At 50.3% G+C, this 15,944-nt stretch overlaps 1 protein-coding gene across 1 annotated transcript; it reads left to right on the forward strand.

Moving 5' to 3' along the window:
* The first annotated feature begins 12,020 nt into the window (after window positions 1-12,020).
* Window positions 12,021-15,647, forward strand: LOC133920566 (protein SMAX1-LIKE 4-like). Its single transcript, XM_062365171.1, has 3 exons — window positions 12,021-13,807; window positions 14,438-14,654; window positions 14,756-15,647. The coding sequence occupies exons 1-3, from the start codon at window positions 12,339-12,341 to the stop codon at window positions 15,293-15,295; spliced, it is 2,226 nt and encodes a 741-aa protein (XP_062221155.1). The 5' UTR covers window positions 12,021-12,338; the 3' UTR covers window positions 15,296-15,647.
* The last annotated feature ends 297 nt before the right edge of the window (window positions 15,648-15,944 follow it).

Raw genomic sequence — 15,944 nt, forward strand, 5'->3', positions numbered from 1 at the left:
TCTTCGTCATCCAAAATCGGCGAGCACGTGTCATCATCGATGGAGGTAGTTGTAATAATTTGGTGAGTTCAGATTTGGTCAAGAAGCTTGGCTTGACCACACGCTAACACCCCCATCCATATAATCTTCAGTGGTTTAATGATGCTGGAAAAGCTAAGGTAACACAAACTTGCAGAGTTTCTTTTTCCATTGGTTCCTATGCTGATTATGTTGACTGTGATGTGGTACCTATGGAAGCTTGCTCACTTTTATTGGGTCGACCTTGGGAATTTGATAATGATGCTATACACCATGGTAGAAGTAATACATATACTTTTATGCATAAAGGAAAGAAAATTACTTTGGTTCCTATAACCCCTGCTGAAATTGTACAAGCTGATAAAGAACGAGCTGCTAATTTGCGTGATACTAAATCTGAAAATCAGCAAGTTGCTAATTCTCTTTACCCACCTAAAAAGGATAAGTCTACACCTAGTTCTAAGGTAGAGGGCATAAAATTGAAGGGTGGTGTTATGCTTGCACTAAAAAGTGACCTTGCTGAAATTTCTAATAATGATATTTGCTACACCTTGGTTTGCAAACGAGTTTTGTATTCGCTTGATGATGTTATTAGTTCGATACCTCCTGCTGCCACTAACCTTTTGCAGGAGTATGAGGATGTTTTCCCAGCTGAGATACCCCCGGGACTGCCACCTATGAGAGGGATAGAGCATCAAATCGATTTGATCCCGGGAGCAACATTGCCAAATCGTGCTGCGTATCGAACCAATCCCGAGGAGACTAAGGAAATTCAGCAGCAAGTCCAAGAGCTTTTGGACCACGGGTATGTACGTGAGAGCCTTAGTCCTTGTGCTGTTCCTGTGATTTTGGTTACTAAGAAAGATGGTACTTGGCGTATGTGTGTTGATTGTAGAGCCATCAATAACATTACTATTCGATATCGCCATCCTATTCCTAGACTTGATGATATGCTTGATGAGTTGTGTGGCTCTGTAATTTTTACAAAGATCGACTTGCGTAGTGGTTACCACCAAATTAGAATGAAACTTGGAGATGAATGGAAAACAGCTTTCAAAACTAAATTCGGATTATATGAGTGGTTAGTAATGCCTTTTGGTTTAACTAATGCACCTAGCACTTTCATGCGTTTGATGAATGAGGTTTTAAGAGCTTTTATTGGACGATTTGTGGTGGTTTACTTTGATGACATATTGATTTATAGCAAGTCTTTGGATGAACATATGGATCACTTACGTGCTGTTTTTAATGCTTTACGTGATGCACGTTTATTTGGTAACCTTGAGAAGTGCATCTTTTGCACGGATCGAGTCTCTTTTCTTGGCTATGTTATTACTCCACAGGGAATTGAGGTGGATGAGATGAAAATTGAAGCCATAAAGAGTTGGCCGGTGCCCCAAAACATCAAACAGGTGAGAAGTTTTCTTGAACTTGCAGGTTTTTATCGTCGTTTCGTGAAGGATTTCAGCGCCATTGCTGCCCCCTTACACGAGTTGACAAAGAAAGGTGTGGTGTTCCATTGGGGTAAGGCACAAGAGGAATCCTTTGACACTTTGAAGGACAAGCTTACGCACGCGCCATTGCTGCAACTTCCAAATTTTGGTAAGACCTTTGAGCTAGAATGTGATGCTAGTGGAGTTGGCATTGGAGGTGTTTTGATGCAAGAAGGTAAGCCCGTTGCATACTTTAGCGAAAAATTGCATGGCCCTGTTCTTAATTACTCTACGTATGATAAGGAATTGTATGCACTTGTACGTTCTTTAGAGACGTGGCGTCATTATTTGTGGCCTAAAGAATTTTTTATACATTCAGATCATGAATCGCTTAAGTATCTTCGTTCTCAAAATAATCTGAATCGTAGATATGCTAAGTGGGTTGAATTTATTGAATCTTTTCCTTATATTATCAAACACAAGAAAGGGAAGGATAATATAATTGCTGATGCTTTGTCTAGACGATATGCTTTGTTGTCCCAACTTGATTATAGAATTTTTGGACTTGACTCAATAAAAGAACAATATGTGCTTGATCCTGATTTTAAAGATGTATTGCTGAACTGTAAAGAGGGACGTACATAGAACAAGTTTATGATCAATGATGGATTTGTGTTTAGAGCTAACCGTCTATGCATTCCAGTTGGTTCCGTTCGTCTTTTGTTGTTGCAGGAAGCACATGGAGGAGGATTGATGGGACATTTTGGTGCTAAGAAGACGGAGGATATGTTGGCCACACATTTCTTTTGGCCAAAGATGAGGAGAGATGTTGAGCGGTTCGTGGCACGCTGTACCACATGTCAAAAGGCTAAGTCTCGCTTGAATCCACATGGTTTGTATATGCCTCTTCCTGTTCCTTCTATTCCTTGGGCAGATATTTCGATGGACTTTGTTTTGGGATTGCCTAGGACTAAGAGGGGGAGGGATAGCATTTTTGTTGTTGTGGATCGTTTTTCTAAGATGGCACATTTTATACCTTGTCATAAAAGTGATGATGCCGTTTATATTGCTGACCTCTTTTTCAAAGAGATTGTTCGCTTGCATGGTATGCCTTCTACTATTGTTTCAGATCGCGACGCTAAATTTTTGAGTCACTTTTGGCGCACTCTATGGAATAAGTTGGGTACAAAACTATTGTTTTCTACTACTTGCCACCCACAAACTGATGGCCAAACGGAGGTAGTGAACCGCACTTTGGGTACCATGTTGAGAGCTATTTTGAAGAAAAATTTGAAGATGTGGGAAGAATGTTTGCCCCACGTGGAGTTTGCTTATAATCGGGCAACACATTCTACCACCAAGGTAAGTCCTTTTCAGGTAGTGTATGGTTTTACCCCTCGCGCTCCTATTGATCTTTTGCCTTTACCTACCACTGAAAGAACACATAGTGATGCTAGTGCACGTGCTGATTTTATTCGTAAGTTGCATGAAACAACTAAAATAAATATCGAAAAGATGAATGAAAAGTATAGAATTGCTGGTAGTGAAGGTAGGAAAGAAGTCAAACTTGAACCGGGTGATTTAGTGTGGTTACATTTAAGAAAAGATAGGTTTCCAGAGCTGCGTAAGTCTAAATTAATGCCAAGAGCTGCTGGTCCTTATAAGATAATTGAGAAAATAAATGATAATGCATATAAACTTGAGTTGCCACCCGAGTTCGGGGTTAGTCCTTCTTTTAACATTGCAGATTTGAAACCTTACTTGGGAGCCGATGATGAGCTTGAGTCGAGGACGACTCCAATTCAAGAGGGGGAGGATGATGAGGACATCACTCCCTCGGATACATACAATGATCCTCCATTGAACTTTCAAGGTCCAATCACAAGAGCTCGCGCACGACAATTAAATTTAGAGGTGAGCTCGCGCACGACAATTAAATTTAGGCGTGACCAGGGGGTGTGATGACTCTAGACCCTTATTATCAGCCGCCGCCGCTCTCGTTAGGGCGGGTTTTGCTTAGATTATTCTGTCAAGAACAGTTTCGCCGTTTCGTCGGTTTGTGAGACCCCCAACTCGTGAGATTAATCATTCATCTGCAATTTGGTTGCATTCTTCCTTGTTCTTGCTTGTGTTCTTCGATTCGCAGGCAAGGATTTTAGCCTTCTTGGCGAGGTCAACCGTGCAACGCCGGTTGATAACCAGAGGAGACGTGGTGCTGCGATTGCGGGGTTTCGGATCGTGTTGTTCGGAAGCCGGATCGACTTGTGTCTCGTTTCCACCAAATCGAGAGTTACCAGAACCTTTCGGAAGATCGGGAACCCTTGTTCATATTAAGTGGTACACCTAGATCCAGCCCCGAGACACCTTCTGCAACAACTTATAGGGCACTTCCATCGACCTAGTGACTTCTAGGAGCCTATTTGCCGTCAACCAACAGCTGGGTGAGACCATGCAGAATTACTTTTGAAGGTTCACCCAAACTAAATCCCAAATAAAGGGCATGTCAGAGTTATCAATCCTCGATGCGGTGACCCAAGGTCTAGCCTCTGGGCCCCTCTTCAGTCGACTGCACTGGCACCCAGTGCGCATGGTGGATATCCTCATGCGCAAGTTCGAGGAGTATGCTCATGCAAAGGAGGAATGGCTCCATCGGGAGACCATGGATGCTGCCAGCCGCCTTTTGTTGAGCTCTCAAACCTCCCAAGCGGGGGCCTCTCGTACCCTATTGCCCCCTTAGTAAAAAGGGGCTCTGACGAGGCCATGGCTTCGGGGAGCGTGGATCTTGATAGCGCCAGTTCTGCGTCATCCATAACATAAACCATGCGCAAGTAGCTCCAAACCCACCCCGCCCCAAGGGGCTTGGCCGTGGGTGCTTTGGTACCTTCCCCGAGCGGCAGCATGCCCCCAGCCAGCAACCCAAAGATGGGTACTAGTGCACTCTGCATAGGGATAGATGTGGCCACAATCCTGAGGGCACTTGGACTCTTGTAACCTTTTGAGAAGAGTACTTGAGGTTGTAGGCATCATGCTCGGTAGGAGATAGGACCCATGACGAGTGATCCGAAGATGGTGGGCCCACATCGAGCTGTCAGGTGGACCACCTGACCTTGCAGAATGCTCATCAACTAGCTCTGCCCTCTCCACCTACACCCCCTATGGTGCAGCACATCAAAGAAGAGGACCGTTCCATCTAAGTGGTCCTAGCCTTTGCCGAAGTGGGAACCTCCAGTGGATCCTCGAAGCGGTAGCGGTGAGATTGCGCATGTGTGGTCTACCATGTTGGGGCAACCAGTGTCCACCACCGTGTCCCGGGGTGTGCTGAAACCCATGTGACCTTGACCTTCAACAATGCTTTGGGAGTAAACTCCCCCCCCCCTCCCCACACCGATGCCCTTATCATCACGGTCTACATCACCAACGTCGAAGTCCAGAGAGTGTTGGTCGACGAAGGGAGCTCCGTAGACCTCCTCTTCATTCATGCCTTTGACCAACTCTGCATCGCGTGGAGCAGGCTCTCTCCGACCTAGAGGCCACTTCAAGGGTTCAACAAGGCCCCCCTTGATGCCCTAGGCCAGGTAAATCTTCTTGTCACCTTCGGTGAGGGCTCCGCTGCATGAACCATTGTGATCACCTTCGATGTTGTGGATGTACCCTACACGTACAATGTCATCTTAGGCTAGGGCACTGTGAACAAATTTAGAGTAGTCCCCATCACAACTACCTCTGCATGAAGATGTTCAGTCCCCAGGGGTTGATCTCCATCCATGGCAATCAAGGCTTGGCTAGACGCATCGAGTACAGGCATCCTGCCCCACTCTATAGCCGTCACATCCACAATGCCATCGCTAGTATGATGCTTCCTATTCAATTCAACCCCCTCTCCTCCAGTCTCGACTTAAATGTCCCTTCTGTCGGACCCTTCGACCGCAACATGCAAGGGGGCTGGAAAAGGGGAGACTTCTGAAGCGTAGGTACGAGAAAAAATAAAAGGCGAGAAGGGAAGCGAAGTCAGCATATCACACATTACAATCATTCTAGTCCTAATAGAAAACCTAGGCCGTGGCACATTTTCAAAGTATGATGAGGTGCGGAGGACTATCAAAGCTCTCTGGAGCCGCCAACTCTGCAATTGGAGTGGCACATGAGGCAATGGTGTGGGTGCGCCCGATGCGAAGATCTCCTACAAAATATGGAGTCTCCTCAAGCCATAGAAGACGAGGATTCTACCTAGAAGGGGTAGAAGTCGAAAGCAAAAAAATCTAACTGCTCTGACGATGATGAGTCCTCTGTGACCTCCATATCCTCCATCTTGATATGGGCCATGGCATCCTCTAGGATATATGATTCTATTCTGTTAGGGTCATGTGGGAGAATGAAACATCGAGAGTCCCACAGGCCAGTGACCTCAAAAATCCTCCACCACTCAGTTATCCCTACAAAACCTAGTCCATGCTCTGAGGTAGAAACGAAAAGGTCCTCTAGCTCTTCCTTAACTAAGATGTCAGTAGCTACCCCTGGGTCCACATGTCCTTAGGAATTGCAAGGTAGGACAATGCACTCCCGCCACGGGAGAAGTAGCAAAGACTCGGGCGATCAAGCCATGTCAGACTCACCTCCAAGAGCAGCAGCTCAAGCACATGGGAAGGTTCCTCTTGCTTCGGGTCGCCAAACCTGTATGCGTTGCCCCTCTCAAAGGGCTAGCCACATGGTGTGTATGTCCTAGCACAACGCATAAGCAATTGGATAAAGCAAAAAAGAGGTGCAGCTCCATAAAAGTTGGCGAGCAAAGTCAGGGTACATAAAGCAGGAGAGCCGGGCTAACACGCTTGGTCTTCGGCCACCAGTAGGAACATGAGAATAATATAAATATATACAAACTATAAAAGCCTACTCAGAGCTTCACCTCTGAAGGTCAATCTTGCAGGCTAACACGCAGAGCCTGTTCCTATGAAGTAGTGTCCAGAAAATTGGCAGTAGCGGCTGGAGGAGGCTATTCTTGCAAGATAATGTCCAACCGAGGAGGTAGCCTAGACGAAGAGATGTCTTTTTGCAGTCATGGTCCACGTAGGGAGGCATTTAGGCGTAGTGCATAACTTCCCGTAGGGGAGTCCGAGTGGAGAACTCCTCAAACACTTGACTTCACATAATTTGCTATAAAACATAGAGTTACGGTTCAGCCAAAGAGTCTGGGATTGGATGCTCCAGCTCTGAGAGCTAGCTGCCCCTCCCCCCGCCCCCATGCGTTATAGCAGCTCCAACTGGAACACCAAAGTCACATGGATGTTGGAACTAGGGTAGGCCTCAGCAGTGTTTGCTGTCACCCCTGCTGCGGCCTAGAGCCAACTGGGCGTCACGCCTAGGATCTCTGGACCAGAGGGCAATGGTGGGCCCTTAGCCCCGAGGCTACCTAGATCCTTCTTGATGGCATGGATCTCTTCCATCGCACGCTCAACCAGCAATTAGCGCTTTGCGCGCAGTGCTTCCTCCACTGCCCGGACCTCCCTTCCTCTCCCCCCCCCCCCCCCCGCTGCTGAGTTAAGGCCATTGCGATTTGGAGATTCTGTGGTGTCCAGTGATGGCCTGGTCAATAGCTACCTCCACCCCCCTAAGGACTTCAGTAGCCCCCTGAGCCAAGGCCACCACATGTTCCCGACGCACTGTTTCTTCCTCCAAACGACCATCCTCATCGTCTGCTCACTTCTTGATCTCCTCCAAGGCACAATAGAGCTCTACCGCTTCATCATGAGCCATGTCGTGTGCCTCCCTGAGGGCCTGGCACTGCGAGCAGCATAGCACCTTCACAAGGACCAGTTGCTGTGATGCACGGTGGAGGAGAGATAAGGTTAGCAGCCTAAAGGCCAGAACTAGAAAAACTTCATTTAAAAACATACCTACCATGCCGCAACCTCTAAGCGCGACACCACCTCCTCCGAGGGCCTCCATGCCAGAGATAGCTCGATCTCTCTGCTCCAAGGATTGACAAGGCAGAGGCAGAGGCACTCAACGCCTCTGGGCAAACTGCGAAGTTGTCAGGGGTCAAGGCCTCGAAGCTCAAGCACCATTCTAAGAGTGCAAGGGTGGTCACCATGGAGGGCCCAGCTCTCCCAGCCCCAGCCATGAGAGCTAGGTCATGGCCGACAGGGACACCCTGAGGCGATGAAACCGACGCCTCTGGGCCAGCGGCCTCGGATGCCTCCAGAGGAGTTAACGGGTCTTCTTGGGGAGCCAAAATCTCTGGGGTGGAGGAAGGGGTCGGGTCCGGTTTGGCACCCCCTATACGTAGGAAAAACACAAAAGTCAATTTCGTTAGGCGCGAATGCAAAAAAAAATGGGAAACCATGTCTTACCCATGTCGACGTCCGCAACAATAGTGGGGCCCATGACATCCTCGTCGTCAAAGGGGTTTGCTATCCCCCACACCCCCTCCGCTTTGATCGTAGCATGTCAGGTCTGGGACAACAAGAGCCTTCCCTAGATTGCACCTAGCCCAGGACTCGTCCTCGATCATGCCGCTCGCACCTCCAGTGCCCTCGGACTGCATCTCAAAAGACTCAGCTGCTGAGCTAGCGCATGAGGTTGTAGGGCCAGATAAGGGTCAAGTCCAAAGTGGTATTGTGGGGATTATGGAGGCTGCAACATATGAGACCTCGCACCCTCGCTCCCAGCTGTGCCGCTCCCAGCTCCCCACCAGCTCCAGACGCTGGTCTTGCTCCAGAACAGAAGGTTGGCCGAGGAATCTGTCCACGATCTAGACCACTTGGTCTAGTGTAAGTCAACTCTCTAAAAGCAAAAGGTATCTCACATCTATGGATTCTATGCTAGACAAAGGGGAGGACTCATGGGAATTGGTGATGGGCTCGGAGTACGCGTTCAGCTCGCCTTACTCACCTTGCTCAAAGGTGTAGTCCCAATCCGTCAGAAGGGGCCGAATGCGTAGCATTGTGAACTCCTCCGTGAGATCACGTGTGCTTATCCTCCTTGTCACCTTTCGAAGGAGGACCACCCTCGAAGCAAGCTAGGCCCCAAGTAGGTCCACCATTGGGGTCCGGACATAATGAATGTCCCGGTTGGTGGAGCGAAGGGGGGGATCTGAAGCCTATGTCACAGTAAAACTACCCCTTTGGCCACTCGGTGTACCATCAGTCATTGATGGCTTTTGTCATAAACGCGTCCTGATACTCCTGCCGGAGCTGGAAGTTTATGCTGCCAAAGTTGAGGGCTTTTGTCTCTCTGCCCTGCATCCAGATCTTTAGCTAGTAGCTTGCTTCATGGATGGTGCCAAAAAGCTCTGCTCATCCCTCACAGCCCTCCGCCCACATGACCCATTTGAAGATAGCCGGGCGGGCGATAGTTGGGGAGCTCCATGTAAAAGTGGCGTGGCACCCCTTCGAGGAGCGGCACGGTCGGGAAACTAAGGCCCGCGTTGAAGTAGGCCTTGAAGACCACGTTCTCATGGTCCTACTGTGCCGGGATCACCTTCCCACATGAGGCACGAGTGACAGATCTGTAGGGGATCTTCCCCTCCTCGACCATTCAGTTAAGCTTAGCCTCGATGACGGTGGATGCCCCCAGCACACTGGTATGTAGGGGGTACTTCTTGCAAGCACAGCAGAGCACCATGCCTTGCGGTGGCCCTGACAATGGTGGAGGAATCATAGCCACCATGGTTCCCATCGACATTAGTGCAGCGATGGCCCCACCCTCTGTTGGATCACCTATGCTGGCAGCGACGGTTGAGGTTGCCAACATGGTAGTAGGATTCCCGGATGTCACCCCTCCCCCTTTCACCGAGGAACTAGCTCTACCGCGAGCGCCAGAGTGAACCATGGGGTCCTTAGGATGTGGCAAAGAGAGGAGTGCTCATCAGTGATGGAAGCTAGCAGTGCTAGGGCTGGTGGGCATGATCATTGGAGCAAGTACAGAAAGGAGCAAGGATGCCTAATAAGGCCATCATTCGGCCGGGACCCCCCCCCTATAGACTAGGGGAGGAGTTGTTGCCTCTTAGGGGCGCATGCTCATGTCCTGTCATTTCACCCATGATCATGGGGAAGTGGAACCGTCCCCCACGCACATCCAACGTCATGTGTCCCACTACTTCCTGGCATGACATGATTGTGCCAGTAACCGTAGGTTGGAATTGAAAGCCCTCTATCACATGGTACGTTAGGTATTTGGCTCGACCATCAGACCATCACCTAAAATTACTCCAAACAACCGGAAGAGCGTGGACCCCCCGACAATGGATCCAAGGATCGTCGAAGACCCTACTTTGAAAACCGCTGAGTCGCCACTCTGCTGCGCCTCCTTAGCGAGGGATGCTGTTTGGGGGTCACCATTAGGGGGCCCCACACCCTTAGCTCCGTCCACCTATATCCAAAGGCCTCCAGGCTCAAAACTCGAAGGCCCTCCCTGAAGACAAAAATCAAGTAGACCATTGTCAATTTGGCCACCGGAGCATTATGGCCTCCGGAACCCCTCTGGAGACCTTGGGCTCCGAGTCGCCATGGAGACCTAAGCTTTTGGAGCCTAGGGACCCTGAAGGCCAAAGACCTCTGGAGCCATGGGGGGAGCGAACGGCCCCTCCGTAGACCATCGGGATAGGGGCCACCGGTCCCCAACTACCTGCCATGAAGTGATCAGCATTTAATGCCAAGGTAGTTGGAGATCGACCCTTCGGATGGGATGGGACAGTCACTACAGCTGACGACCAGCCGAGCACTACGGTCACATGATGATCTAGGTCACTACCACGGTTGAGTGATGTCATCAGAGTAGTTGAAGGTTGACCTAGGCCTATACAATATTTTATCCGGCTAGCCTTAGGCTCTGATGGTGCAGTGACGACTTATGTCTCTACCAACCCCATAGAGCTATGCTTGTACACTTACACTCTGAATGGTAATATAAATACTGACTATGGCCAGTGCGCCAAGAGGGGATTTTTTTTCTTGATCACCTTAGGCATTCTCTTCCTCTTGATTTGCTCTCTAGCTTGAGCCATTCTAGTGGGTTGCCTCTCACTGCATCATGTTCGCGGAAGATATTTTCTTCCGCCAACACCTATCCCAAGCCCCTCATTCTAAGCTTGGCCCCAACCCATATACCCAAACCCTAAGCCCCTCGAATGATTCTTCTTGCTGAACTGGTTGGTATCCCAATTCTTACCAAAATGTGATCGCTAATGATCGAAACCCTACTTTCAAAAGCTTTGCATATAATTCCTTTGCACACAAAGGCGATGCAGTTAATAGTTCCTTTGCACACATGACACAAAACGGGGGTGTGGAGCAAGTAGTCAAAGACCCGGTCACAGACGGACGGAGATAGTGAAGCATTAGCTCCCAGGACTACGAACAAGGAAAAGCTAAGACCATCCCCCAACCATATTCTCTTGATTTTGCTCCCTTCCTGATTCCCCTTCTTGTTCTCGTTCCTTTTATTTTTCTCTCATCTCCAATAGCTTCCATTCGAAGAGATTTATGAAGAGAAATGAGACAGAATCCCGTCCTGGAGGGAATAACCTTGAGAATCCCTTTGCCACGAAAACCATAATAACAAACCGTTGAAACGCTGAAAAAAATAAAAATCCCTTCAAAAAAAATTCTTATCCACAAAATGACTCGTTTGGAGATGGTCTATACTGCGAAAGGCCACTGTGCCCTTGCTAGTGCCCACCTATCCATCCATCGATCCATCTCATCATCCCATCATGACCAAACCAAACCACCTCGAATTCCTCCTTTCTGACCAACACAAAGGTGAGCTGCCTGGGGTCCCAGCACTCATTGCTAGCTGCTACACAGAGAAAGGAATGAGATCTCGATCGCCACACGAACCTCGAGGGATCGAAAAGATCGCCTCTTGTCTGTCGTCGTATAACGATGTGCCCATGGAATGAATGGAGCGGAGCGCGTTCCCTCATCCATGGCGGCCGTGGCTTCCTTGGATCAAATCAAGCTCTCTCGGGCAGAGAGCAAGATTAATGGTGACGATGAAGTCTATGGTTCAAGTCGTCTTCTTCACTAGCTCAGCTGCCTGGTTCACCTCATACTATGATACTGGTACTCCATACTTCCATAGTATGAACGTACAAGCATCAAACGTCCATGTTATATACTGATGGATGGTTAGCGCAGTGATAGGAAGAATGCAGGATTCGTTGTGTTGCCTGATCAATCATTAGGCTCTGATGGATGATTATATTTGGTGACAAGAAGGAACTCACATTATCTTGTACTGCACTAAAGTGAATGCTACGGTAACGATCATGGCCATAGGTATCTCCTCGCCTGTTGGCCACTCCTCTGTTTGCAAAGAGAGATTTACAGTAGTACGCATGGAACACAAGGTTATGCTGCCATTAGCTGTAGGGTGGAAAGGGAAAGATCACTGAGGAACACAGAGGGACAAACGAAAGCGTGGCACTGCCAGCACAAAGACTGAAAGGGATGTTAGCTCGGGAAGCAAAGCCTGCACCCCAACCCCACAGTCCCACACCCACAATGTGAAAAAAGAGACAAACTAACATCGCCTCCCCCCCTCCTCTCTCAGAGAGGGACAAGTCACAGAACAAGCGGAATGAAAAAGAACATGAGAGAGGAAGCCTGAGCTGAAGCCACTTTAGAGTCTATAAAGACCTAAAAAACCAAAAAAAAAAAAAAAAACTAGGCATCCACAAAAGAAACAGCAATACTACACTACTAGTAGAACGCAGGTACGCCAGTGTCCCAAGAACACTCCTGCACACTTCACACTTCACCGTAGCATAGGAAGAAGATTGGTACTAGGAGCTTGTGAGTTGTTGGGATTGACCAGTGGGTAACGTTGTTGCCACAGTCCAGGAAGAACTCAACACCACAGTGCATTGGTAAGTGGGGGTTGTGAGCGATGCGGGCGGGGGGCTACACGGTGCACCAGTCGCTGACCGCCGAGGCGGCCGCAGTGCTCAAGCTGTCGTCGGGGCTGGCGCGCCGGCGCGGCCACGCGCAGGTCACGCCGCTGCACGTCGCCTTCACGCTGCTCAGCTCCTCCGCGTCGTCGTCCCCTCTCTTCACCCTCGCCGCATCCCCGGCCGCCGCCGTCACGCCGTCCTCTTACGCCTACGGCCTCCTCAGGCGCGCCTGCGCAAAGGCACACCCTGGCACCGGCGCCGGCTGCTCGCCTGCGGCCGTTTCGCAACCGTTGCGGTGCCCGGCGCTGGAGCTCTGCTTAAACGTCGCGCTCAACCGGCTCCCCACGGCCAATGCGGTGGGCTCGCCGCTCTCGTCGCCGTCGTCTTCCTCGGCGTCGTCGACGTCCTTCGCTGCGTCGCTCGTCCAGCAGCCCAACCCGACGCTGTCCAATGCGCTTGTGGCCGCGCTCAAGCGCGCGCAGACCAACCAGCGGCGCGGTTGCGTCGAGCTGCAGAGCCAGCCACTGCCTCTGCCGCAGCAGCAAGGCGAGCAGCAACAGCCCCTTCTCACGATCAAGGTGGAGCTGGACCAGCTCATCGTCTCCATCCTCGACGACCCCAGCGTGAGCCGGGTGATGCGGGAGGCCGGATTCTCCAGCGCCGCCGTCAAGAGCAGCCTCGAAGAGGAGAGCGCCATGGTGCTCGGCCTCGGCCACCACCACGGCTCCCCGACATCATCGTCCTCCCCTGCTCCATCCGCGGTCTTTCAGTCCCAGTTCCTCCTCGAGCCTTACAGTGGCTTCCCTACGCACCCCAGTGGCTGCGGCATGTTGTGGCCGGCGGCGCAGTTCTTGAACCAGCCTGACGTTAAGTCGCCATGCAAGGAGGAGGACGTGACGGCTATCTTGGAGGTCATGCTGCGGAAGCAGGGGAGACGAACCAACCCCGTCGTTGTCGGCGACTCTGCGTCCGTCGCCGAGGCGTCGGTCGCCGAGCTGATGAGGCGGCTCGAGAGAGGCGACGTCCCCGACGAGATGCGCGGCGCGCCCGTGCTCTGGCTCCACCTCTCCCACGTCCACGTCCGGGTCATGACCCGCGCCGACGTGGACGCGTGGGTGGCCGACCTGCGCCGCAGCGTCGCCGCCGGAACCAGCGCCAAGGCCGGCCTGGTCATCTACGTCGGCGACATGCACTGGGCCGTCGACCACGACGACGCCATCCGCGCCCAGGCGACAGGAAGCTTCAGCCCCGCCGAGCACATGGCCGCGGAGATGGCGCGCCTGCTCGGCGACCTTCGCGCCGCGGCGCGCGGGCGCGTCTGGCTCGTGGCGGCCGCGAGCTACCAGACCTACATGCGGTGCCAGCGGCGGAGGGCGCTGGAGGTGACGTGGGCACTGCAGCCGGTGGCCGTCCCTGCCGGCGCCGGCACCGGCCTCGGCCTGGCACTCGACCCTCCCGCCGCAAGGTGACAAAGCGTTAAGCTCGTGCCAGTGCTGATGCTCTTGTAGTACTGTTCCCCTTTCGTATGCTTTGTTTTGTTTCACTTTGTTGTGACCGATGTGTTCTGTCCTGCACTGCTCTGTTCTGCTCTGCTTTTGGTTTGGTTTGCTCTGTTTGGACAGGCACAGGCTGAGTGCTGCCTGCATGGTGCAGATAGCGGAAACTGAAACCCCAAATAATTGGCCTTTCATTGAATAGGAAATACTTTCTTTGGGAATACTGCTTCATTTGAGCGCTTACGTAGTACTTGAACTAGAGGTAGCAGAAACTAGAAATAAAAAATTTCAGGGTAGCTTCTTTGTTGATTGTTCTTTGTAAGGCAACTACTTTCTTGTTGGCCGAAAGCCTAAAAACCCAATGAAAGAAAAACTGTGGTTCTTGATCTTTTTGGTATACGGCTACACATTTTTCTGAATATGGATATGTTCTTACTTTTCCTTAGATGTATAGTAGGATTGCAAACATATATGATAGAAGTAGCACATATCATAAATGTCCTGCTAGCAGTTATGCTAATGTTACTTCTTGCTTGTGAGAGAAATATAGGCAACACTGAATCTTATTTGCCTTTGTTCATCTTGTGTTCCATGTCTAGCAGCACGACAGGCGCGAAGATCGGGAAACTTGCTCGGTTTCCACTGCTGGATTTGGCACCCAAGGAAGAGGATGGTGTGCTGGTCTTTTGCCCCAAATGTGCCAGGAACTACGAGATGGAAGCATCAGCAGTGAGAGCAAAAGCAGAAGGCACCAATCTTGCCCTGACTTATTTCCCAGGTTGGCCGCAGGCGGATGAGCCCCAAACGTCACATAAGGTAAACCAAGAAGCTAGCAACTATAGCTGCATGAAAATGTGGATGTATCTGTTCATGCAAACAATGTTGTAACTGTGTCGGTTTTGCGTTGTTTGATGCAGGTTGATCTGATGGATCTGAAGAGGAAATGGACCAGATTGTGCCAAAGGGTTCACTTGCAATACCACCAACCGACTTGTCCATCCAATGCAACGTCAAGCGCTCCAGGGCTCTGCTTAAGCTTTGAGACACCAACCACAAGCAAGATCAACCACCAGGCTGTGAAGACCACGCTCAGCCTGCTCCTTCCGTGCTCCGCGGAGACATCTGATGAGGTCCACTACCACAGGAGCGAGGACATGGACGCAAATCTAGCAGCGCAAGAACCAGATGCGGCGAATAGATACAGCGACACGAAAAGCACTTCGCGGCTGTGGCTCGATGAGCTGCCGTCCGGCGATCTCAAGAGAAAGGCAGATACGGACCAGCTGCCGGGTGAATCCAAGCGCTGGAGAGGAAGTGGCGGCCTTGATCTGAACCTATGTGCTGACGGCGAGGAGGACGGTGGCAGCAGCAGCGAAGACGAGCCTGTTCCAAGTGATTTGACAAACGACGGAGAAAGCAGCGGCGTCTTGACTGACAGCCACGACAGCCATAGTTAGGCTGTGACTTGGATCGCAGAGCTATGGCACCATGGCCGTATGGTAGGGCCAGCCGGAGATGGAGCTCCCGGCGGACAAGGTTGTCCGTGGTTGTTGCTGCTTTCAACATCAAAATTCAAAATTGGCGGGGAGGGACCGAGGGAGAGGGAGGATGGTGGTGGCAACGGTATATGGGGGCTTATTATCCTACACTCTAGGGTCCAAGCGGGCTGAGCTCATAGGCTCCCAATTTTTGTTCTGCTGTAGTGTGTCTCAATGAATGAAGTTCTTTGTATAATTACTTGTAGACTAAATAGCATTGGCATCTAGCAGCTGGTAGTACTATCTTAGCAGTGAGCACTGAAATTCTATTCTGAGCTGTTGGTACTATCTTAATCGTAGTATTTACTCTTAGGAAGTACTCTTTGACTCCAAATGAATAGCTTCTTTAAACGCATGATTTGAAAAACTCCGGGGTAAGGAAAAAACAGAAAAAAGAGGTAAAATGCAAGTGTACCTTTGTCCCGAAGGCCTTGAAATTTCCCCTTGCAATTCGATTGTTTAGAGATTTCTCCATTTCTTTGTTCTTCCGAAAGGGCATTAACTGATAGGTGAATTTGTCTGTCAGTAGTTTCTATTTTAAGAAAAGAAAAGAATTACTCCCGCGGTA

This window comes from Phragmites australis, chromosome 6 (assembly GCF_958298935.1).
Source record: "Phragmites australis chromosome 6, lpPhrAust1.1, whole genome shotgun sequence".
Lineage (NCBI taxonomy): Eukaryota > Viridiplantae > Streptophyta > Magnoliopsida > Poales > Poaceae > Phragmites > Phragmites australis.

Excerpts from the sequence above, each read along its gene's own strand:
- LOC133920566 (XM_062365171.1), top strand. The coding sequence starts at position 12,339 with ATGCGGGCGGGGGGCTACACGGTGCACCAGTCGCTGACCGCCGAGGCG. Across the intron at positions 13,808-14,437 it reads CTCGACCCTCCCGCCGCAAG|CAGCACGACAGGCGCGAAGA; the intron begins GTGACAAAGCGT and ends TTCCATGTCTAG. Across the intron at positions 14,655-14,755 it reads AGCCCCAAACGTCACATAAG|GTTGATCTGATGGATCTGAA; the intron begins GTAAACCAAGAA and ends TGTTTGATGCAG.